The 24,809-nt window shown below is 53.9% G+C and overlaps 6 protein-coding genes across 6 annotated transcripts; 4 read left to right on the forward strand and 2 right to left on the reverse strand.

Annotated features, from left to right (window-relative positions):
• Positions 1-885: 885 nt before the first annotated feature.
• Positions 886-3,591, forward strand: PG986_014777 (uncharacterized protein; the record flags this gene model as incomplete). The annotated part of the gene is made up of 1 exon (XM_066850999.1): positions 886-3,591. The coding sequence occupies one exon, from the start codon at positions 886-888 to the stop codon at positions 3,589-3,591; it is 2,706 nt and encodes a 901-aa protein (XP_066693237.1).
• Positions 3,592-10,091: 6,500 nt separating this feature from the next.
• PG986_014778 (uncharacterized protein) lies at positions 10,092-11,944 on the forward strand (the record flags this gene model as incomplete). Its single annotated transcript, XM_066851000.1, has 2 exons — positions 10,092-10,598; positions 10,661-11,944. 2 exons carry the CDS (start codon positions 10,092-10,094, stop codon positions 11,942-11,944), a joined length of 1,791 nt encoding a protein of 596 aa, XP_066693238.1.
• Positions 11,945-14,267: 2,323 nt separating this feature from the next.
• On the forward strand, positions 14,268-14,769 carry PG986_014779 (Yippee/Mis18; the record flags this gene model as incomplete). Its single annotated transcript, XM_066851001.1, has 2 exons — positions 14,268-14,366; positions 14,536-14,769. The coding sequence occupies 2 exons, from the start codon at positions 14,268-14,270 to the stop codon at positions 14,767-14,769; spliced, it is 333 nt and encodes a 110-aa protein (XP_066693239.1).
• A 1,291-nt stretch (positions 14,770-16,060) lies between these two features.
• PG986_014780 (uncharacterized protein) lies at positions 16,061-17,499 on the reverse strand (the record flags this gene model as incomplete). Its single annotated transcript, XM_066851002.1, has 4 exons — positions 16,061-16,187; positions 16,283-16,520; positions 16,653-17,206; positions 17,396-17,499. 4 exons carry the CDS (start codon positions 17,497-17,499, stop codon positions 16,061-16,063), a joined length of 1,023 nt encoding a protein of 340 aa, XP_066693240.1.
• A 1,606-nt stretch (positions 17,500-19,105) lies between these two features.
• Positions 19,106-21,866, forward strand: PG986_014781 (PALB protein; the record flags this gene model as incomplete). Its single annotated transcript, XM_066851003.1, has 3 exons — positions 19,106-19,123; positions 19,204-19,556; positions 19,613-21,866. 3 exons carry the CDS (start codon positions 19,106-19,108, stop codon positions 21,864-21,866), a joined length of 2,625 nt encoding a protein of 874 aa, XP_066693241.1.
• Positions 21,867-22,440: 574 nt separating this feature from the next.
• Positions 22,441-23,840, reverse strand: PG986_014782 (uncharacterized protein; the record flags this gene model as incomplete). The annotated part of the gene is made up of 2 exons (XM_066851004.1): positions 22,441-22,711; positions 22,774-23,840. 2 exons carry the CDS (start codon positions 23,838-23,840, stop codon positions 22,441-22,443), a joined length of 1,338 nt encoding a protein of 445 aa, XP_066693242.1.
• Positions 23,841-24,809: the final 969 nt, after the last annotated feature.

A 24,809-nucleotide genomic window follows, 5' to 3' on the forward strand; every position in this document is an offset into this window, starting at 1 on the left:
CTGTTCATTGGCTACAGCGACAACTCTCTCCCAACTATGCACGGCGAGGGGCGCCAAGCCCACATTGCGAATGCCGAAAAGACTTGCGGAAAGGAAAAGCAAATGTGCCCACACAAGCCACCTGGCGAGCCTTGCAGACCCTTAAGCCCCCTCAGCCCCCCTCAGCCCCTCTACGAGAAAATCCCGTCATTCACCCGTTGCTCAAATTGATAAAAGTATTACCAGATGAACCTGTGTATAGTTGGAACATACTGCAGATTCGATATTATATGCTTGTACCAGTAGTGTCGTAGATTATCCTTGAATCCGGGGGAGCTTAATCAAGACGGAGATGAGCCTCGCCACATCTTGTTATCACTGGCTACATGCAGTCGGCTTCACAGGAAGAGGGAGGGAAAAAAAATGATTACGTTATTTGGTACCTAAGTCGGTGCTTCCAATTGGCGGGGGCTTTTGCAGGCTTACCTAACCCATCATGCACTACGCCCAGATAGGAAATACGTCAATAATAAACAATATGGGGGCATCTCACTGGTCAGGCTAACCCTTTTCTCACGACGATCATCCAGACGACATGTTTATCTTCCAGATCCTTGCCATCGCGAACTCCATGACCACATATTGTTAGACGAAAACCATTGCTTCATCCCAGACTCCGTTTTGGATCAATTTGGATGGAATCGCCTCACCCGACATCCGGCAACTTTCATTCATCCAGGAAATATTTCTGCATCGCATAGCATCGCTACATTGCATCACCAAACTCGCCATATCTACGCCGTAGCACTGAAAGAGAGCAGTTTTCGCCATGCAATAAGGAGTATCGAATTTGAGCATTTATTCTTTGGAGAAATCGATTTTGCCTCAGCATCATTAGAACGGGCGATGGACGTTCACAAGACGCCTCAGCCCTCGCGACACCGGCTCTCCAAGGCAACGGCAACAAAACCAGACCGGCCCCAGCCATGGACCGCCTCGCGGTGTCACCGTCTGCTCCGGCCCTTGCTGTCGCGGCTCGCGCTCCTTAGGAAAGAGTTGACGTCGCTGCCGGAGCCTGGTGCCGCTGCCGTTGCTGTGGCGACGGATTTGCCGACAACGAAGGACGGAAGGAGGAAATCGGGAGGGAAACGCCAGAGTTCCGACTGCCAATGGATGCTCCCGCGGAAGAAAATGCGGCATACGTACGCCCAGCAGCAGCAAAAACCCGCGGAACGACAAGCTTCCTCTTCGGTCTCGGAAGGCTCCTTCTCGGAAACTAAGCAGCAGCCCCTGTCTGTCAAGTTGAGGGCCGCCAGAGAGCTTCAGGTGGCAGACGAGGATCTTCCGGCACCCGGGGAGGTTGTGGCTTTCACGCCGTTGGTGCGCCGCGCGAGAGGTCAAGAGGTACCCTCTCCGGCCAATGTTTCGCAGTTTCGGGGTTCTCAGGGGTCAAGCTCATCTCAGGCCAGGAGGAAGAAAACTGGCGCGAGTAAGCGCGGTGAGCTCGAGGACCGCCTGGCCAGTCTGAAGGGCCTGGTTCCGGCCGCCCGCTACAGTGACTACGAGTCGATATTTAGGAGCCTAGAGGCTCTGCTGAAGGGGACGGCGCAGGAGCAAGAAATGACGAAGGGCGCATCGTCTCTCCTGGATATGTGCCTCAAGAAAATGCCTTGGTACATCGCCGGCGTCCAGGCCTGGGAACTGGACGAAGCGGAACAGAACGGCACCAAATCTGCTTTCAATAGCTCCGACACCTCTTTGCGGTTATATAATGAATTAGAGACATTGGGCGCCTCTGGACATGGCTGGAGTCACTTACGAACAGTCACCAGAGCAGATGGCATCGCCGCTGTGCGGGAGGCCATGCTGGAGGGTCTTCTGAACGACGATTTCTGCATGTTGGTCATCGATCTCTGCACGGAATACGAGGCAACCGCCGAGGCCGAGGTCCTAATCGAAGTGCTCATCCAACGCCAGTACCCGAGCCCGTCCGGGCCAGATGCATCTTTCGCAGAGAACGACACCTTACGGCCACTTTCGTTCCTTTGGAATTTCTCGCTTGGGCTCAGTCGACACTCGTTTCTGTTGCGGCAGTACACAAAGCTATTGGCGAATGGTTTTCTGCCCGTCGAGTGGCTCGTTACCGGGGGTTTCGAGCGGGTTTGGGGTTTGGCTCACCGGGTCCTGTCCAGAGGAGATAAAGCTCTGGCGGCCATCGATTTCTTGATCACCGCCGTCATCAGCCTTTGCAGGCACCATCGCGTCAGTCAGAAGACCGAGACACATACCCAACTAGATTTGCATATAATTCCGACCATAAGCCGCTCATTGGCTATCCTCTCCGCGATGAATGTCGTCGGAGAGATGGCGACTCGAGTCGGCGAGGTCCAACCCATAACTTCGCAGCAAAACATCGCTTTTATCAGCCAAAACATCACATATACTTTCTTTGGATGCCTCATGGAGGTGGAGGGACGTAAGCGCCGGAGCTCCAACATGACAAAAGACCTGTTATACTTGGCCGCCTTTCTTGCTTCTTCATCGAGCCTACGAACAGAGCGTGTACATTCTAGACTCACCAGCGCTTTCGAGCTGAGCCTAGGGTCGTCGCCGCCAAATGGCGGCAAGGCCGTGTCAACTCATGACTCCGTTCAACATTACAGTGGCATGATCTCGCTCATCTCGCAAATCGCCCGAATCTGTGGACGCGGATCCTCGGATGCACCATACCAGCACTTGGAGCGTCTATGTCGGGATCTACAACTTCTGGGCCTTGAACAAGACATTATGAACAGCATCACGCGAGCCGGGGCCTTATTCCTCGCGCAGCAGACGAGCAACCTAAAGGACCTCGTCTACGCCGAAAGTCTCGTCTCGGCACACCACCAGCAACTGGAAGAGACAGCAAACGACGGACACAGAATAAAGCAACAAGTAGCAACTACTACCGACCTCTTGCTGGGTTACCGTTGGGAAGAGACGATTGGCGAGTGGGTCGCGGCCAGTCCTGCGGCGGAACGACGAAAGCAGGTACAACACAGGAGGTCTGGGAGATTTCAGCAGTCAAGCTCGACAGCGCGTAAAGCCGCAAGTCGCGATACCAGTCCCTTGCCTTCTATTACAACTGCTCAGCCGGCTAGCCCATCGGTTCCGACAGAGCCCGTTCCAGATCTGTTTACGAATTCCGACGGAGAAGAAGTTGATAGCCACCACGGCAAAGCCGGCAGCGATAAAGGAAGACAAAGTCCAGACGAAGAGAGCCAGCGGGGCCGTCGTCATCAAACGCTCCAGCCGAAGCAGTGCAACTTGCTCAAGCCCACATCCAGTAACCGCAGATGTTCCATGCGGCCGACAGCCAAGACGACGATGGCCGCGGGGGCCGGTTACGATGACGAACTCGCCTGGGTCGGCGGCGAGGAGAAGGAGAATTTCGAGGCCCAGACAGCAGCAGCGACAACATCCCGTTCCAAGTCCAAGGTCAAGGCGGCGACAGTTCGGCATCACTACAAGACGTCAAGCAGCGTCAGTCATGGGCGACCGCTTGGCGAGAAGCGTCGTGTCCGGTTGTCCGGCGATCTAATAATACACAGCGATGACGAACTTGGCATTTGAACAAGTTTCTGTCTCTCTGTCTGAATGTTTTCTGTCAGACATCAGCCATTCTTTGGCAGTTTGGGTCCAAAACGTTTCGACGTTTCATAAATAGATATTTCTTAAGGCAGCTGCTGTGCGTCGTTTATGCTTCGCAGCGAAGCGACGCGTGTACTTTTGGTTCACCGTGACAACGGCACTGCTGGCTGCCAATTAACGGGAAAGTTCGGAGGATTGCTCGCCCCCTCTGAAACGCGAACGAGGCAGCCCGAGTAGAACAACTTTCTCGATATGTATGCATCAATATGAATGTAGATATTTGTGTAGTACTATTTTTCACACCAATGATTTGCCGAACAATTACCCCCGGCAAATACTGCCCTACCTCGGTTATTCACCTTAGCCATCATCTCCTATAGCCCTCTTTACCGAGGGGCTCCTTTTCTCCTCTCTCTCTTCCCCGTGGCGGCGTGGGTCGATCAAAAAGTACACCAGGGATGCATTTCTACAATCTCCTGGGCATCCACGTGGGAGTTCAAGAGGAGTTCATTTTACGATTGGGCTGCGAAGAACATTGCCTGGGACGAGTAGAGTATCATTGCAATGGACCACCTTGTTTTTTTTGCGTCCAGTCCAGGGCGGCAAGACTGGAGGATCTCGATAGTAGGGAATGACGAGGTCTAAATTCTAAGTGGGCAACCAACATCATCGTGGACCACCACGTCGACCAATCGGTAATACAGGAAGAAGACGGACGGACAATTGTTAGCGTCCGCTTCCGCCCCCCAAAGGAGTCAAAAGTACGAAGACGATGGGATATCGGAGAGTGGGAGTGGGTAATGTGTATTTTAAAACAATCTGCGTATCGTCACAGTCAATATCGCTCTTCCCTTTGGATACGATGTGGTGGGTTGGGGATGGACGAGCGTCCATGCATTGGCGGGAGCCTTTCCCAAAAGGGGCGAATAAGTCGAAAAGTCCCAACAAGCAATCCTGCATATTTTGAGCCGCATGCTCGAAATGGGGGTCCGTCCAGTCGGCTGTCGCCTGCAAGGGGTTGCTGTTGTTGTTGCTAAAGATACACGCAAGCACGCACAGGCACGTCGACCCAACCAGTTGGATGCCTACCGAGGATTACTCAGAAATTACACATACGTGTACATGGTGACAGTGACGAGGCTGAGTGGATATGAATGAGTCGAACGAGCTGAGCATGGTCCCTCTTGCGGGTGCTTTGCCAAGCATCTGAAACCATGCTGAGCATCTTTTTTCGGCATGGACGAGAAGGCAAGTGCACGAATGCTACCAAAATCGCATGGCAGGGCCCCATATCGAGGGCATGTTGAGCGTGTATATGTGATCCCACCCACACGATAACCGTACAAGTCGAAGCGAGCAGCACGATGTTTGAAACGACGTATCAATCAATGCTGTGTTTGGATTTACCGCGCCGTTGGAACTTCAGACGGAACAAAAGGATGACAGAGGTCTGAATAATGCACTCAGCTGTCAGATACTTGGCGACAAGGCAGAGTAGAGCCTCCAATTTTGGGGAGGGGACCCGCCCACACCCGTCGTCATTGTGTGTGTCTCGTCTCGTCTCAACTTGCCTCGAATGAGTTTCCAAAACAACCCCCTGTGCCGAGCATCGTGAAATGTCTGTGGGTGATCCGATCTGCCTCCTCCATCTTCTTCCCAATTTGCCCAGGCACAATCCCCCCTAACGTCGCTACGACTGCGACGTTACACGTGCTGCGGGTTGTGGCTGTCGATCATCAGCCGAGCGGTGATTTGCGAACGATGCGAATTCCCTTCTTCGCTACCAGCGATTGGGAACTCCCGGTGGCTGCCCTAGAGCCCCGTCATTGGCGGATTCCGTTTCCCCAGGGGACCCAATAAAAGGCCGACCGTCTCGCCGTAGACGCAAACAAGCATCAGCCCGTTGGTCGAATTCTGTGTCTCCAGGGATGCCAAACCAAAAAACAGTCAGAGACACAGTGAAGCAAGCGAACGAACAGCCAGTCAATTGGATAGGTATGCAAAGAGGAGAAAAGAAGAAAAGACCAGAAGCGCCGGTGGAGTGCTCCATTTCGGTCGTGCTCCCCGATATCTTGTAACACCAAAAAGGCGGGAGGGTAATGAGGCAGGAATGCAGGCAGACCCGCCCTGCCCGCTGCCTCCAATCGGTGAATTATTCACCGCCCGCAAAGGGCAACACACTGCACACTGGAAATATGAACCTGGCAATTCGACGTTACAATGAATGCATGTTCGGTATGGAAGGGTTGTGCTACTATGTACTTGGCACTACTCTTCTATTCGAGTATTCACATCTGTTATTGCGGCTGAAGGACAACCTTGTTGAGGGCCCATTTGATCCTACTTGCACAAGCAACATCGTGTATCACTGTCCTGTGTCCCAGAGTCACGATCCCACCGCTTGTGCGTTTGAGCTTTGATTGTACGAGCGCCGGAGGTCTAGAGGGCGGTCTGTTTGCTAAACTTGATGGAAAGTATCTTATCAGAGCATTTCCTTTTCGGTCTTCTGATACATGGTCCATCGGTACGGTTGGTCGTTTGCGTTTATGATAAGAGAAAACGAAGGAAGCACTATAAGTATAGAGTGGTCACGATACGGTTTGTACTGACTCATTCGGCGGCGGCGGGCCGGCGGGCAGTCGCGAAACCCCCAAGGGCCAAAATGCGATCCGTTTCTGTTTCCTCGAGCAGACCGCACCCAATCAACGACAGATTATCCGGGTCGAACACAAGTAGATCTGGCTAAAACCAACGAGTGCGATTTAAAACGTCCAAAGCTATGCTCTCGTGGTCTAGGCGCCTGCCTATAGCAACCAAGCTTTGAGCGCCGTCCCGACCAGCTTCAATATCGTACTGTAAACCGGGAGACATTACGGCTGGTTAAGTGGATGTTGCCCTAAAAACCTGCACGCTGAGCGACTACCTACCGGGAAGCATGTAGCGCTTGCAGCGTGGCAAAATGGATATCAGAGGTTTTGTTTTCATGTCCACAGCTGGTGGTTTCGCCAAGGGACCTGTTCAAACGTTGGTCGATCTGACACCCCAAAAGATCACTCCACCTGCCATTGCCTCGTCTCGACTTCCCATGTTAGTCGGGCTTTCTAAATGAGCGAAAGGACGACGGCGATTGTTCCCAGTCTGCCAGCCTGCCAGGATCTTTGCGCTACCAGTCCTATAAGGGCAAGGTACATGTATGAATGTCCCAAAGGGCCGGTGGTGGTGCCCTATTTAGGTTTTTTTTTTTTTTTTTTTTTTTTTTTGGTTTGACGCTTGAGTTGCCTGGCGTACTTTACGCAATTGGGGAAGGCGGGCTCATCAGTCGAGCAGTTTTGGTTCCCTGGCACGATTTGGAAACGGCAGATTTGCCAGGTAGGAGGAAAAAAGGAATCCTCGGCCGCGTACAGAGACCCTGTAGGAGGAGTGGTGATAATAAGACGATTGGTTCCCAAGGAAGCGTCCGCAAACACGTTACAGGTGGTGGCTTCTGTGGATTTCCAGAGACAGCTTCAGACGAAAACGATGATCCCCAGGCCTAGAGCGCAGATCTGCTGCCACACACATACAAGCCAGAAAGCCCACGCCTGGCGCTTTGCTGCAGAAGTGAAAATCGACCCAGGCTGCTGGGCAGGGTTTGATATAGTCGTGCGCAGCGGAGCTTGGAAGCTTTCGCCAACGCTTTGCGCCCCCGGACCCGACACTGACGATACCTATTGTAAAGTCTTGAATCCATCCATCCGATTATCGAGCCACCGCACGGCTAGTGACATCTGATCCCTCCATCTGGGCAACGGCTTGGCATCTCACATAGATATCCCATATTAATTTGACCAAGAGCCTTGGACGCAGTATGTAAAATAGGCAGATGGGATCAATCTCCGCAAGGGGAAGGATAGCAGCGGGGGATGGGCAACGGGAATGTACGTATGTGTGTAGTAGATGGCGCTGGGATAGAGCTGTGACCAGCGGGCTACATATGCCGCATGCCGTCTGTAGCTTCGCACTCGCGCAGCGATCATCATAGATTTCAAAGGATCTCATAAGCCGAGACCACTCACACCACAAAGCCAAACAGCCAGACAGTCAGACACCCAGGCAACCCCCTCCGACAATCCAACGTTGCGTGCAGATTGGCCTCTGTATCTGGGCGGGAAGAAGATTGCTGGAGAATGATCTGGGGGTTGCATGTATATTGGGCTTTCATTGGCCATGCTCTTGTCCCTATCCCTGTGATTTATTGGGGACATGTCTTGGTGTGCAAAATTTAAACTGTTTCACAGGCCAGCCACAGTTGCAGCCCACGCTTCCGCCGGACGCCCACCATTGGACTGGCGTCACTGAGTGGCCAGAAGCAGGCGGTGCTCTGCCGAATACAAGAGCTGATTCGTGGAGGACGAAAAGGCTTGGTGATGACCGGGGGAGGAACAGGGAGAGGGGGCATTGATGCAACGAACAGGAACCCTCGTCATGCAATGGACAAGTTGCCCACCCCACCTGATAACACTGGCATCAATCCAGCCCAGGGACTCCATGGCTCAGTGACAGTTCTCGGCTTGGCTTGACCCTGTAATGTGCGACAGGGCAGCTCAGCGAGTCAGTCATTCAGTGGTGAGTGGAAGAGGATGAATTAGTCGAGTCGGAGGATTTCTGGCGGCGCTGCTTAGGGCCTTACTGTAGGCACAGTCAGCTGGTAGGTGTGTAAAAACTAAGGCCCGTACCTTGCAGAAGTGCATAAACGGTGACGGGGTTATGCAGCCGCTCCCCGAGAAGGTGCACTAGATTTCAGTCTAAAGTCCGATTAGGCAAAATGCCCTGGCTAGCAGAGCTGAGCAAGCCTCGTATTTCGCCAGCGTGTACGACGACTGGCTGCGACGTACGTACGCAATGGCGGTACATGCTGTGCGCATCAATTTCTGATGATGGCTGCAGCTCAACAAGGTGTAGGGGCCGGGGGCGGCAACGCTGTGCTTCCTTTTCCCTCGTTTAAAACAAGAAGAAACCAATATGCCTCCCACGACCAAAGCCTTCGGATGGCCTCTGACGTACAGCGGCCCCGACTGATCAGGCCATGGTTCTGTCAATTTGAAGTGCAGGCAGTCTTATCAGATCATAGATGGCAACCTGGTCTAATTCGGAGAGCTTGCGAAGTACCTAACCCCGGCAAATGTGCGGGTTCTCCGTAATGGCAAATGGGCGCCTCAATGGCGCAGGGGAGCAGGGGAGGAGCATGGATACGGGGCTACAGGCCCTGAGCTCCCAAGGTGTAAGGTACCTGGACGAAGATGCGAGACCCAGCACCCAGCAGGTCCTTGTTGATCCCACCTAGCGGCTCAAGTTTCTTCTTTCTGTGCAGTGGTGGTCCCTTGTGGACACGAAGGTGGAGCAGTGTGTCGGTCATGACCTCTGGCCACCAGCCCTGAGCCCAGTGACAGTGCCTGCCCAGTACCTTGGCCGGGCTCTACTGCCCAGAACTGCCCCCCTCCTGCGTCTGTTTCTGGCTGCAGACCCAGTGTGCCCAGTTGCCCAGGTGTGGATGGTAGGGTACCGGCAGCGAGCCGCCAAATCCACGCACGAGCAAGTAATCAATCCAGAGTAAACTGGGGAAGGCCTTTGATTACCTCCTTATTTCGTATATCTCTGGCCGGCAACCCGTCCTTGTTGCGCTCCTTAGCCAGCCCGTTCAGAGCAGACCAAGCTGTGTTTGCATTACTAGCCCAGTGCTACTTACCTCACTTTTCACTTCGTCTACGTTTCTTACGTACCCTTTTCTTCCCTTTTTCCTCTCTCCTCCCCTTCTTACCGGTTCCGTCTCCGACTCCTGCAACATTCGATAAACCCCGATAGACTTTCGACCCTTTTTCTTTCGGGCATCTACTCAATCCTTTCGATCTCGGTTGCTGTCGTCCGATCCCTCTTCCCTCTTGACAACCGGTCATTCTCACACTCATTGGTGCAATCGCCCGAACTCTTTCCTCCTTCCAGGTGGCTTTGACTTTATCGGGCAAGATAAAGATACTGTTGTGACCGTGCCCCACGAGAGATACGCTCACTCTGTCTTGGGATTGCGGATCAGTTCTCGGGGCTTCATGTTCTGCTAGCCAAACTGTCTTCTGCTCGATTATTTCCGCCCGGGCCAACAACTAGGTCCTTTGACTGCCGTCATCACTCACTTAAACAAGTCGCAAGCCCTCATTTGCACGCAGCTGGCTGTCGTGGATTCCTCTCATTCAATTCAACTTCATTCCGCTTGAAGTGGATCCTTGTTTGTCCGACCCGGCCTCACATGCCTCATCGGACCGGAGCCATTATCAACATTGTATCAATTGCAGAAGGATAGGGAAAAACAACACAAAGGACATAAAGGCACGATTGTTCAGCACGTGTTTTTTATTAGGACTCACCGGGCCTAGACCTCGACCGCCCGACGGGACACCATCTTCTCACAGTTGCTTACATAACAGCATCTAATTCACAACACCGACATCATGTCAAACGCGACAAATTCGACAGGCACGCCGCCAACGGCGCAGAAGGGCACTGCTGTTGCTGCCGGTTCTGGTCTGGCCAAGGGATGGACGCCAGGCATGGAGAACGACGCTTTATCGCACTACCTCATCTTCATCTGCGCTGCGGTCTCGGGCGCTTTCATCATCTGGAAGATATGGACGGAACTCACCAAATACGTGCGCACCGTTACTGGCCTGACAAACGACACGCAGTACTACTTTGCAAAGGCTTCAGGAAAGGTGTCGTGGTTCAAGAAGAACATCTTATATTCTCCCATGTTCCGCAAGCGCCACAACCGCGAGTTTCAGCTCAGCAGTGCTGCCAACATGGGCACACTGCCTACGCGATTCCAATTCCTGTTTCTTTTGGCATACCTGAGCACAAACGTTGCTTTCTGTGTAATCGACATTCCCTGGGATGGCGACTACACCAGCGCAGGGAAGCAGCTGAGGAACCGAAGCGGTACTCTGGCTGTTGTCAACATGGTAAGTCCAGCTTGAGCTAATTTGCAACAATTCGTGAGTGCCACGTGCTAATATTCCCTTAGATTCCTCTCTTTGTCATGGCCGGCAGGAACAACCCTCTTATCACGTGGTTGGGATTCTCCTTTGACACCTTCAACCTCATGCACAGATGGTTCGGCCGAATTGTCGCCTTGGAGGCTGTCACTCACACCATGGCCTTCTTGGCCGTCTCTGCCCATGCTAAGAGTTGGAGCCAGGCTTTCGATTCCATCTGGTCGACACCTTTCATCCTCTATGGCTTCATTGCCACCTGTGCATTCGTAGCCATCTTTATTCAGGCCGCCAGCGTCTCGAGACACGCCTTCTACGAGACATTCAAGATCATGCACATTCTCCTGGCTATCATCTCCATCGTCGGCCTCTGGTACCACTTGGATATCTACAAATACCCCCAGATCAAGTGGCTCATCCCTGTCATCCCCATCTGGATTGCTGATCGGTTCGCGCGATTCTGCCGCATCGCTTACAGCAACTTTGGCAGCGGTGGCACCAAGGCTCTCGTTGAAGCGCTCCCTGGCAACGCCTGCCGCGTCACCGTTACCATGGCTCGCCCTTGGACTTTCAAGGCTGGCCAGCATGCGTACCTGTACATGCCCTCCATCAGCCTTTGGCAATCACATCCCTTCTCGATCGCGTGGAGCGAGGAGGCAGAGGATCTGAGCGACGAGAAGCTTGCCATGAACCGCCAGGATATCCTGGCCCTGCGCAAGACCAGCCACTCTTACGTGATCCGCGCCCGTACCGGTATGACGCAGAACCTGTACGAACGTGCTGCCGCTGCCCCTGATGGCCGCCTATGGACGACCTGCTACGCTGAGGGCCCCTACGGTGGCCTGCACATGATGCACTCCTACGGCACAGCCATGCTTTTCGCCGGTGGTGTGGGCATCACCCATCAAGTACCTCACGTCCGCGATCTCGTTGCTGGTTACGCCAACGGCACCGTCGCTACTCGCAAGATTGTTCTCGTATGGATCATCCAGAGCCCTGAGCATCTGGAGTGGATCCGACCTTGGATGACTGAGATTCTCGCCATGGACAAGCGACGTGAGTGCCTGCGTATCATGCTCTTCGTCAGCCGACCTCGATCTACCAAGGAGATTCACAGCCCGTCGTCCACGGTTCAGATGTTCCCGGGTCGACCCAACATCGAGACCCTGCTGTCTATTGAGATGGAGAACCAAGTCGGCGCCATGGGCGTGTCTACTTGTGGCCCCGGTGCACTCAGCGACGAAGTGCGCGCGGCTGTACGCAAGAGGCAGTACCACGGTACTATTGACTTTGTGGATGAAGCCTTTACTTGGTGAAGAAGTCAAGGTTTTGTTTTCGGAGCCGGAAGCCTTGTTTACTCGTCTGTTACCATGTATGGCGTGGAATGGGTTTTTGGGAATTGGCGAAGCGATTTGTGTACATTGTTGGCTTCTAACACCCCCCTTTTTTTCTTTGGATCGACTCTCGTCTTTCTTTTACCATTTTCGTTGTGCATATTACTGTGGTCTGGAAAAGTAAAACGGACCGCTACCCCCTGTTACATATACTTGATTTCGGCATGTTGGAAGAAGAAGACCCTGACTCTCTTTGTGGTCAAAGAGGCCTGTATCTACTGCCCCCTGTTCGGGGGCTGGGTCGAGTTGCAGATAGGACACGGATATCTAGATGCCTGTGCGAGAACAAACCCAAAAATACCATGAATGATACGATCGACATACTACCAAACTTTCTTGTATCTCGTCTCTACTGTGACTTGCACTGACTTGTATGACCCGCTTACCTCGTCCACGGCTACTACGAGACAGGGTTATGACAGGTTGGCATCAGTAGATCATGTTCCTGCCGGTGCTTCGAGAATTGGGTTTGCAAGGAATATAAGTGAGCTCGTTCTAGGGTGTCTAATTTGGGAGAAAATCAAGCCATTTGACAACCTTCCAAGGATACTCTGGCCCAATTCGGATTGACCTTTCCAAGAATTGGCGAATGAAGTTTCTAAACTTAGACGACCGCATCTTCGCTTCAGGGGCCGACCCTCGAACGGATCAGATGCTGACGGACTTTGCGAACAGACAGGCGCATCCCTTGCGTCGTCTTGGCGGCGTGGGTTATTTCGAGGGCTGAGTTAAAGACTCGGTAGTTGTAACATATATATATCTCCGGGCTAGGCGCATCTCCCAAGACAAGCCAAATATCACATCTAGTTTTAGACGCAATTCAGGCAGACGGTTGCATTCTTGTCTTGAGTATCGAGTGTAAGCGCGAGATGAGATGCTTCTTGATGATCAATCCATCCAAGCTGGAGTTATTTATGGGCGGAGTTCGGGGAACTGCTTATCTAGGAATTGAGAGATGACCCCCCACCTCGTATATCCCCAGATCCCAAGGGCTGAAAGCTGCCGGGAGATTGTATCGAGGCCCGTACGTTACTATCAGCTCACTTCGCATCTCTCGTATCGTTGGGTAGTGCAATTACCCGACAGTTGACACGATACGGTCAGGTGGTGGTTATCTCAGATGGCCGCGACATGATTACCTCCCGCAGGAAACGTGGGGCTTGGCATACATCTGCTAGAACTGAAGCGCTTGGCCCCAGGTGGTCACTTGGGCGGCGGGCCACAAGGCCCGTAGCTTGGGGGGAAGGGGGAAGGGGGGAGGGGGGGCTGTTGATTACCCCGCAGTGACAAGGCAAATGACCGCATGTCTTTGCTGAGCACTGGCTGAGGTTCGCAGTCGGCGGGCCAGCCGCCGCCAGCTACCAAAATCAGCTCAAGCTCTTTTTGGGCTGCAGACTACAGCCGGGGCACTGTCCAGCAAGGCCAGCCAGGCCAGGCCCAGGCTTCTTCCAACTCTCTTGCGTCAACCCATCTTATCACCGCAAGTGCATCATTCCATCCCCCGCCAACGGACGACAACAGCTTTCCCATCCACGAGGTAAGCAAAGGCTGTTCGCGCGTGAAAACATCCATCTCAAACCTTCTCACTGTACATTGTCAATATTTACAATAACCATCTTTACCCGACTTGAAATAAAGAGAAGAAACCCTGCCCTTGTGACCATTACTTCCTACTCGCTCGTCTCGCCCAGTCTCTCGTCTGTCTATTCTACCTCTGCCTGCGCCGTAAGCTGAACGAACAAGCCTATGTGAACCCCAAGGCCTCAGCGGCTGCTTGCTTCCGACATCGATTCCAGCCTTTGTCGGCTCCCCTACAACTGCCTTCTCCACCGACTCTGGGTAAAGAAACCAAAAAAGACCCTCACAGCGTTCCTGACACGCCTGCCTGTCTTTCCTAATCTGCCGAATCGATAATCGGGAAAGGAGCTCGGCATCTACCAACCTACCTGCCTACATCCTTGAAGCACAGCTGTCGTTATCCACACCCACAGCTTCGTCGTTATCTTGGTCGAACCGCCCGACACTCCCCGCCTTGTCGTCCACAGTGACTGGTAGATCTACTACAAACAGCCTGGTTCGCCTAGAGAGACATTTGCCGCCCCGTAGACGAGGCCGGGGGAACATCAGCAAACAATATCCCAGAGGAGCATACATACCTGCACACTACTCTTGAAAAGAAACCCAAGCGCCCCTTGGCCAACCGGATTTTCCCGTACCTTGCCTTGCCTATCGCCATCTCTTCAACATGGGGCTCGCGTACAATACATATCTCAGTAGCAGCAAGATCTATGGGTGCAAGCACTGTAAGGCTCACCTTGCCAATGCTGACGATATCATAAGCCGAGTAAGTTCATCTCCACTTACATCGTTGCCGCCGTCGTAGAACATGGCTCCCTACCTCCCTGCCCGCCCGCATCCTCCTACTCCTTCCCCAACTCGAGCCCTCGCAAACACGCAGTCGCAAGCTGGGATACTTGTAAGCTAATATGTGTCCAACCTTCCTCGACGAACAGAACTTCCGAGGGCAGCATGGAAAAGCCTATCTCTTCAACACTGTAGTCAACACCGACGCCGGCGAGGCCTCCGAACGTAACATGACCACGGGACGCCACGTAGTGCGTGACATCAGCTGCCGCCAGTGTAAGGAAGTCGTTGGTTGGAAATACGATAAGGCATATGAGTCCAGCGAGAAGTACAAGGAGGGCAAATTTATCCTAGAGGCCGAGCTGCTGTGCAATGTAAGCTGAGGAAGACGCGGAAAGAAGCTCCAGTGGATGCTTCACGCAGCTACACGTCGAGACTCGCCTGCGTCGCCCCTGGTCTGGGTGGGACATGGCGCTGTATATACTACATCCTGAAAGCAGCGTCTGGGCGTATTGCTAGAGGGATAGGGGGGCTGTCTGCCCGCTGTTTCATCTTGTTGGTACAGGCCTCGAAGCCCCCAAGGCTTACTCGACCGGAGCCCTGTTGGGCTATTGGTAAATGAGATCTTGCGCGGGAAGTTGCATTGGTTTGGCGTTCAGGACTTTTCAAGGGAAAGGATAACAGGAACTGTTTTGTAGGCCTGGCGGTGCTCCTTGCCTGTCATCGTGTTTTTATGCTGATTTTGACTGAGCAATAGGAGAAGGGAGGAACGTCTTTTCCAGTTTCTCATAAATATGTGTCTCTACTATTCACTTTACATACGTACGAGACAGAGAAATCATGCATGTCCGTAATATATGCTTCACGTATTTATCCTATAGTCTCGAATATGTTTCCTGCGCTTACCCGGGTCCTGTTCTCTAGTACCATTGAGATAGAAACAGAGGGCAACAGTCTACTCTTTGTCACAGCTGAACAGTCTTGCCAGCTCACTTGCAGTTAAGGAAGACTGAGGCACAATTTCACATCAGTATGTCACGGCCAGACCGTTCACACAGGTGCCAACATCGATACTAATGAGAGATTCAGTACCCTGATCATTTGATGGATACATACCACCGATGTTCAAAACGATCCATGTGTTTCTATCTCATGTATCTTGCATATGCATTAGCCCAACGCAAACAGAACAACGGTATGGATCGATCACCATAGTCGCCGTGCTCAAGGTAGAGCGAGACATCAGGCCTAGAAGCCGCAGGGAAAAGAGTCGTTCATTATATACATAAAAGCTATTTAAATGCCATGCGGTGCAAAAAAAAAAAAAAAAAAAAAAAAAAAAAAAAACTATAAATACCAACAAAGCCAATACAACATGCTGCAGTCAAATCCATGTTGTTCCTTCGCAAAACAAAAGCCCGAAAGAGGGGTTGCTTCGATCTCCATATTCGAAGAACGCCTCCTATCGTGATATCTAAAGCGCAAGAGAGCGCTTCTCTATCCATCACATCCCATGTTGGTTGAACGGTCGGTTCGTCCGGGTTCAGACCCAACCCCCTATCCATCCATTCACGCCGTCTATCAAATGCCCTCGCACGCGCCAGTCCGAATATCTAGCATCGTATACATACCCCCATTCTGTCTCTGTCTTTCGTTCTTTCTTTCTTTCTTCTTCTATTTCGCCGTGAGAGGAACAGCAATCTTACTTGTAGCCTTCGCCGCCAGCTCGGCCGCCTTGGCGAGCTGCTTCGCGCGGAGTTGGCGTATGTAGCGGAAGAGGGCGATAAAGAGGATCTCCATCCTATAGTTTCTATGGTCAGCAGCCGATTTTCTCCCAGGAACAAGAACCGAGAGGCAGTTAGATCGGATTGGAAAAGGGAAAAGAAATAAACACACTTTTCCTTGGTCATCATGAGGATACCCTGTACCAGCAACCCCTTGAGGATCTGGGGGCCAATGCCCTTGAACAGACCCATGGGCCCCTCGTTGTCGAGGATGAAGCGCATCACCTCCATGAAGCTCTTGAAGGGCTTGCCCTTGCGCACGGCGGGCGGCTTGGACTGCAGGCCGACCTTGGCGACGATCAAGGGTTGCGTCGCGATGGTGGCCAGGGCTTTGGACATGGCGCCGAGAACTATGATAGGTTTCGTTAGTAATCTTTTCTTTTCACCCCCTTTTGGCATTCCCTAGCAGCCACTTTCGACGATGTATGTATGTAGTATCTCCTTTCAAGTATGCACAGAGAGAAAAAGGAGGGGCGTCTTACAGAAAGCCTCGCCGGGTGTTAACCGCGTCTTCGACGGGAACATGCCGCTCTTTAAGCGCTCGTAGGCGCCGTAGGTGATGGCCGGGTTGACGACGAGGACCAGACTGGCCTTGAGCCCGCGCCAGAGCCCAAAGAGGCCGTCCTCGCCCTCGACGACCTCGCGGCCCGTCTCGAGGAAGGACTTGCGCTCCGTCTTGGCCTGGGTCTGCTGGCGCGTCGTGACGACGGCGACGGGGATCGTGCAGAGCTGGGCCAGCGCGCCCGCGACGGCGCCCAGGGCCAGCTCGAGAGCCGTCGACGGGTGCGCGGGCGCCCCCGGCCGCTTCAGGTACACGGCGCGCACCGTCGAGTACCAGTAGAAGTAGGCAAAGTTGGTCGAGGCCACGCCGAGCAGGGCGCCCTCCATGCCGGCGTACAGGCCCGCCAGGCCATCCTCAGCTACGATCTTCTGGATCGCGTCCCAGGTCGAGGTGTAGTGCGGCTCGCTGCCGTGGTGGTGGTGGTTGGGGTCGTTCGGGTTGCGCTTGACTTGGACTTGGAGGCGGGTCTTGACACTGTAGTTTTGGCAATAGAAAGATTGGTCAGCCCATTTTGTACTACTACAACTCATTACATAGACGGGTGCTTTGTTCGATTGTTTTAAAGGGACCGGGCCGGCGAGAGAGGAAAAGGGGAGCCGAGGGAAGGAGCGCGCAGTGGGGTCGGAGACGCTGACTATAACATCGTTTGTGCTCTTTTCTTACATGTCTAGAGGGTATACCAGAGCGTTCGCGAGGACGGCGCCCGTAGAGCCAGCGACGGCCAGACCCCAAGGAGGGAGCGCCGCGGCTTTCGATTGCGCGGACATGGTGTACGTGTGTATGTATGGATGGATGGATGGATGGGAACAAGGTAGTCGTTTTTTTTTGGTTTTTTTTGCCCAGCGAAGGGTTCGGCGCGTTCGTTCTGAATAAATCTAGTCTTTCTATGATATCTCCAGGGTCTTGGTGCAACTCCTATGTTGGTGGGATCACTATCTGTCGATTCTGTTGTTGCGCGGTGGGTTTTGCGCAGGCGGTTTGACCGAGCGGGAGATGCGACCTCGGTATGAAGTCAGAGCGTGGACTAGCTCGCTCAACTGCCGAGCGGCTGGTTTGCGACAGTGAACCGGACGGGGGACAGGAAGATTAGCACCGGTATTTTGTTGGGTCTTTCTGTCTTGTCTGGCAACGGAAATCTCAATTGAGTATGAAAACAACCTGCGTAGCCAAACGTCTTGTGTCTATAGGAATGGATGTGTGGAATATTAGACGTCGGCATAGGCGGCGTCGGGACAGCTTGTTACAGAAAGACGCTCGCGCCTGCATGTGTGATGACGGGGACCTCGGCCATAAAAGTGTTATCTTATCGAGATGGTGGTGCCCGCCTTTGCTTCTCGGCAAGCTGGAGAGTAGCTGGAGAGTGACCAAGACTCCCAAACTCCGGACCCTACTGCCGATAGTCCCAGTCGGAACCTGCCCAGCGATTCAGCAGACGTAATACCAGATAGCCGAATGAATAGTGGTGAGCCCAGACGAGAAAGGATCACCCTGACGGTTTGTTCGAATCCTACCTACCGTCCATGCCTTCCAGAACCATGGCAGTCTGTTCAGTTTGAACCTATCAATCAATGTTATGTGCCAAGGTGACTCCGGTCTTCAAGTACCTTACCCAGATCATTAGCGAGCGGGCCGCAACGATTGCTAGATCTAAGGTCGGTAGTCTTCGTATGATTGGTTTCCATCCCAAATAGTAGTACCGTTAGCAATGCAGATATTTCGATAGTGCTGCGTAAAATCGGCCGAGTATGCGAGAAGGAGCTGAATTAGGACGGATAAGGTACGTCGAGCAGTCTGGCACTATGGGTTGCTTCGAATGCTACATGTCCTTACCTAGGTTACATGTACAGACCTCAGGGACTGACTGTTAGCGGCAAAATGGCAAGTGCCTTTCCCCAACAACACCTCCAATTGACACCACCACAGCAGCTTCCAATCCAATTCATCGCTCACACTCTTTGAGACGACTTGGCAGAACAGGATTGCAGCAACAGCATGCATGCAGACTTGTCTTATATATTCCAGTATTTATAGAACACCTCAGAGATACTCCGTCGTCGACACGGCAGATGCCGCAACGGACGGCTTGCAGGCTTTCCCGATCCAGGAATCTCCTCCCAAGCGCATGCACACTGCCTCAGTGATACCCAAACAAGGCGGGGCCTGTCAGCTCATCGTCCATCCATCTTGCGCCTAAAATCCCATATCAAGCAAGCGAAATGCACACCCGGCACCAACAAGGTGCCACCCCCTCCAGCCCATCTTCGTCAAACACGATCCCGCCGTCTGCTGCTATGGGTGAGGCTTTTATTTCTCCTCTGCCCTCCTACGTCCCAGCTCCGCATCATTTGTCTACGTCGTCACGCTTCCTGAAACATGGAGGCTGAAGCGAAGGTAAACCCTATTATATGTTAGCCGCTTTGGAGGGGAAATGCACGAGCTATTTTGTCGCTAACTATTCCACCCTTTGCCAGAAACGGGAGGCACAGGCACTGCGATGCTCAGGGCAAGAAGCTCTAGACCATGCCATCGCCGCGGCGGAGCTGTACATGAAGGCAGCCGGTACGGCCCGGGTGCCCGCTGAGAAAGCACGGTTAAGGCAGAAGTGTAACGACCTGCTGTCTTTGGCGGAGCGACTGAAAAAGATCGCTCGGGCTGTCGATACCGTGAGCCAGGTAGAAAAGCGCTTGAAGCTGCCTCGCCTCTCACGCCAGATTCCAATCAGCGAGCAAACCATCTTGCTCCGCGGCTCCAAGCTGCATGGGAACAAATTTCCCCCATGGGAATCAGATCCAGACCCAGAAGAATTTCGGGGATCCAGTTTTACGTAAGGCTGAGTATGGATCTATGTTTACGTATAAATCAATTAACAACCTGGGGTAGTGATGCGTCCGAATTCTCGTTATCGGGTCGCCAGCGTGAGGTCTTTGCTGGCTGGAAGCGACCATGGGACATTGTGGGGGGCGGGACCAACATAAGCGACGACAAATATTCACGACTACGTCTGATGGAGGCTGAAGACGACTTCGACCTGGTTCAAGACATCACGACCGACTGTTCGGTCGTTGCCAGCCTTGGTGCTGGCATCAAACACCTCCGGCCAGGACCCACCTCCATATTACCCACCGTTATGTTCCCTATAGACTCCGCGAAGGGCCAGCCGCAGGTCTCAGAAAACGGCAAGTATGTGTTCCGTATGAACTTCAACGGCTGCTTCCGGAAAGTCGTCATCGACGACCGTTTGCCTTCTTCACACAACGAACGGACTCTTTATGTGGTGGATCGCCAGAACCCCAAGCTAGTCTGGCCCGCGCTGATGGAAAAGGCCTACTTAAAAGTTCGGGGTGGCTACGACTTCCCCGGGAGCAATTCAGGAACGGATCTGTGGATTATCACTGGTTGGATTCCACAGCAGCTGTTTCTTCAGAGCGACGATATTGACTTTGACCAGACGTGGGCAAGAGTTAAAAAGGCGTACGACTACGGCGATGTCATCATTACATTGGGGACAGGAAGGCTGTCCCTTGCCGAAGAGGAGACATCGGGTCTGGTAGGTGAGCACGACTATGCTGTCCTGGATATATCCGAGTCGCAAGGAAACAGGAGGATGCTCGTCAAAAACCCTTGGTGTGCTGGACTGGTTTGGAAAGGAATAGGGTCGTCCGATTCACGCCAATCTCCTAGCGACCATCCCACCAAGCTGAAGCCTGGTTCCTTCTGGATAAGTTTCCATGACGTGACGCAAAACTACGAGTCTCTCTACTTGAACTGGAACCCCGGCCTCTTTACTGAACGCCAGGACCACCATTTTGTATGGGAGCTGCCGCCGCCAAGTCTATCCCTTTCTTTTGCGCACAACGTGCAGTATTCCATGACTGCATCGGCCTCAGGAAGTGCTTGGATCCTGCTGAGCCGCCACTTTCAGGATGCGGAGCTCGATATTGCCAGGGCCCTGTCGAACTCAACACTTTCCGACGTGTCTACTAAACTTGGTTTCATGAGCTTATACATCTTTGACAACGCCAACGGCTGCCGCGTCGAGCTTGGCGACAAGTCGCTCTACCGTGGGCCTTTTGTCGACTCCCCTCAGACCCTTGCCCCCTTCGAAGCCAAGAAAGGCGTGTCGTATACGATTGTCGTTGCACAGCAAGGCCTTCCCCTGCCTAGCTATGCCTTTACTCTTTCGTTCTTCTCCCGCTGTCCTCTGACCATCACCAAAGCGCGCGACAGCATGCTTTACCATACCGAGTTGAAGAGTTCCTGGACGCGGCGCACAGCTGGTGGTAATGCCGCCGCCGCTACCTACCTCTTCAACCCCCAGTTTGCCCTCACGATTCCCAAATCGGGAAGGGACAGCGACGACGGAGGGCCCCTCACGATCCTGCTGAGCACCGACAGCCCCGACCTCGCGGTGCACATCGACTTGGTCTGGGCCTCGGGCCGCCGCGTTACCACCCTCGCCGTCCGCGACATCGTCGCCACCTCGGGCGAATACCGCCGCGGCTGCGCCCTCCTGCGCGTTCCCCGCCTCGACCCCGGCACCACCTACACCGTCGTCTGTAGCACCTTCGAGCCGGGCCAGCTCGCCGACTTCTCCCTCCGCGTCGGCGCCAACATCGACAAGTGCCGTCTCGTGCCCGTCGCCGCCGACGCCGCGGGCATGCTGCGCACGCCCCTGGCCCCGCTCCTGTTCGAGGGCCCCAGCGAGGCCCCGCGCAAGACGGCCCGCGTCCAGGTCGGCCGCCTCACGCGCGCCAGCGTCATCCTCACGCGCCGCGGCGGCGCGTCCAGCAGTTCGAGCAATAGCGGCGGACGCAGCATCCCCGGCACGCCGCGCAGCCTCCCCCACGTCCGCCTGCGCGTCGAGCTGGGCCGGGGCCCGGACCGCGTCGTCGTCGCGGCGTCGGGCGACGAGGATAACGACGAGGGTGAGTTCATGGAAGTCGGCGCCGTCGGGCTCCGGACACGCGAGTTCGACCTCGACCCCCTTCTGATCCAGGCCCGTCGCGGGCTCTGGATCGTCGTCGAGGTCATGGGGGGCGTTCCGATGGCCGCGGCCAACTCGGACGAGGGGCTTGATATCGAGGTGCTGAGTGATGGGCCCGTGGGGGTTGGGCGGTGGGAAGGGGATGACTAGCTGGCTAGGCAAAGGAGATAGGTAGAGAGATAGGTAGGCAAGGACATTTCAAACCATCTGTCTGTTCGTCATAGCACAGATCCATACACATGCACGCAACGTTTCGATATCCTGGGCCACGTAGTAAGTATGCAATAGTAGTATCATTCTCTATACACTCCTTGAACGCGATCAAGGTCAGAACCTATCGTGCTTATACCTCTAGTAGTCGGGGCAGCAAAGCCATATACCAAACAAAACAAAGCCAGGCAGGTAGTCACAACCCCGAATCCGAATCTGCCCCCCCCAACCATCCGACCCAACTCCTAGGAACGCCAGGAAATATGCAAATAACCCGTAGCCCCAAATCGACAAGACTTTCCGCGAACAAAGCCGCAATGAAAGCCCATGGCTCTAACCAAATTAGTGGTACCAGTAGTAGTAACAGTAATGAATGACTGAATAGACCCAGTCCGCGCTCTCCTGCGTGGACAACATGACGTAAAAAGGAGGAATGCACAACGACACTCTACGGGTCAATTAGGCTCAGCTTTATCGCCTTGTGGCATGCCTGACAAGGATGGAAAGCACGGCCCTAGTTGTGCTCCATGGGCTCCTCGGGCAGCAGCTCCTCGATCTCGCCCTCGTCCACCTTGAGGAATTTGAACGGCGGCTGGACGATGCCGTTGAAGAGGAAGGTAAAGTAGACCAGCAGGGCAAAACCGAGGACCTGCAGCCACTTGAAGGACTCCCAGCCGAGGCCGAGCGAGACGATCCAGATGAACAGCGTACGGCAGGTGTCAATGGTGGAACGCGAAGTAGCGCTCACACTGCGAGTGACTGAAAGTCCGAAGAAGTTGAATCCACTAGAGGAAAGAGTAGTGTTAGTATCATGTAGCCACATAGATAGAAGATCAACCGAACTTACCCGATGCTGATCATGATCAAGAAACTGGAGATGAGCACGGCCTTATGCTCGAACATCTGGTTAAGGCCTTCGACCATGTCGAACATACCGTACCGACCGGCATCGGTCTGGCCGACGGCGAAGTGCATGACGAGCATGATAATCAGAGTAGCAATGAGGCCGAACGAGCCCTCCCAGCCGACGACGTTGATGGGGTCAATAGCCGAGCGCTCCAAGATCCACTCCTCGAGGACGAACTGCGTAGCTGTGAAGATCTGGGCGCCCGCGATGAGCAGCACACCGACGATGACGCGCACCGCCTCGGGCATGGCCTCCTCGCCGTCCTTCATGGTCGCCGAGGCCAACCGCCGGGTCAGGCCGGTGACGACGGATTCAGCTCCAGCACCGGGTTCAACATGGCCGTCGGGGCTGATGGCGCCCGCGAGACCGACGATGGCCACGCCAAGCACGACACCAACGAGCGAGACCCATTGGAAGGCGTACAGGTGGCGGCGCAGGAAGACTACGCTGAAGAGCCCGACGAACAGGACCAGGGCCCCGCGCGTCATCTGATAGATGCTAGCAGCGACCATCAGGAGACCGCCGTTCATAAGCGTGGTGCCGCAGATATCGCACAAGGCGGGGAGCGCCAGAAGCAGGATGCGGATTCCGGCAAGGGTGTCCCTACGCGGCTTCTTCTTGGCCGCCGCCGCATTCGCACCATTAGTGTTATTGTTGGTGAGCGTGCTCTCCGACGTCGCGTCCTCCTCGTCGCCGCCGCCGTTGCTCGAGACAACCGTCGCGTCGTTATCATCGCTGGTGTCGAGGGGTCGGTACCCGTTCTCGCCGGGCGTGGGCTTGTTGAAGTACTTGCGGTAGAGGGCCATGAGCCCCACGACGATCCAGCAGCCGGCCTCGCCGACGAACATCTGGGCGGTCTGCAAGACGGGCTGCTCAAAGGTCTTGGGGTTCGGCCCGTCGCAGTCGCGGACGCACTGGTTGTCCTGGTACTTGGTGAGGAGCGTGTTGCAGACGCCCGTGAGCAGCATCATGCCCACGAGGAAGGGCACCATAGCTTTGGGCGCCATGGTGATGGACGACGGTAGTGTAAGTATGTGTAGGTGTGTATGGATTCCCTCTCTTCAAGTTTCGAAGTCCCGAGTCTCGTCTAATGTAGGGAAATGGGATGTGATGATTGGTCCGAAGACGGGGGGGTTCAGATAAAGGTAGGTTACAACAACCGATACCACTACTGACGACGGGATGCTACCAGAGCTGTTGTAATCTGTAAGTAGAGCGTCGTCCCAAAACCGACGTGTCTCTATGTTCGGGTGTGATATAGAGCCTGACAAATATCCAATGTCTATCAGGATGAAAGAAGAAACAAAAACACACAGATTGACCCGTCACAACAAAACCAGTCTGATGATGGTGTTTCGGGGAAGGTTGTTCGGGATGAATGGGAAAGCCACTGAAAGCCACTGGCTGGATTGGGGGTGTGCCTGTTTCGGAACACGTGAGGCGGCAGGTGGACATGCGACGACTGATAAGGCAATCAATGGATCGTCACTTCCTCATCATCCAGGACCCCTACAGGGCCACTGAGAGGTACCTCTTACCTAAACGCATGCTGATAAACCCCCTGTGGGTCCTCCGGCCAGGCACTATTTCTCTCTACCGCCTGCTAGCACATCAGCTGGGTCTGGGGTAATGCAGCAGCGACCGGCCATCAGTCAGTCAGCCCGCCATTTTCAGTAGGTACTTTACGACCTAAGGGTCCCTACGTACATCATTGATACTCCGTACTGGCCGGGGTAATCCAGATCGACTGTACTTATTGACAACCAGGTTCGTGATCCAGTTGCGCGCATGATATGTGTAGCAGAAGCCAAAAATCACTGAATGGCGAACCACTTCGGCAGCAAGTCTCCATTTGTAACAATTAGGACATTCGTTTATTCGTATTACACTAAAGCTGCCCGGCCAACTTTGCCAGCATTACTAGAGTCTACAGTCGTCATAGTTCGTTTGTGTGTGTGTGTGTGTGTGTGTGCTCT

Source organism: Apiospora aurea, assembly GCF_038362705.1.
Source record: "Apiospora aurea strain CBS 24483 chromosome Unknown utg000010l_segment0_segment0, whole genome shotgun sequence".
Taxonomy (NCBI): Eukaryota; Fungi; Ascomycota; class Sordariomycetes; order Amphisphaeriales; family Apiosporaceae; genus Apiospora; species Apiospora aurea.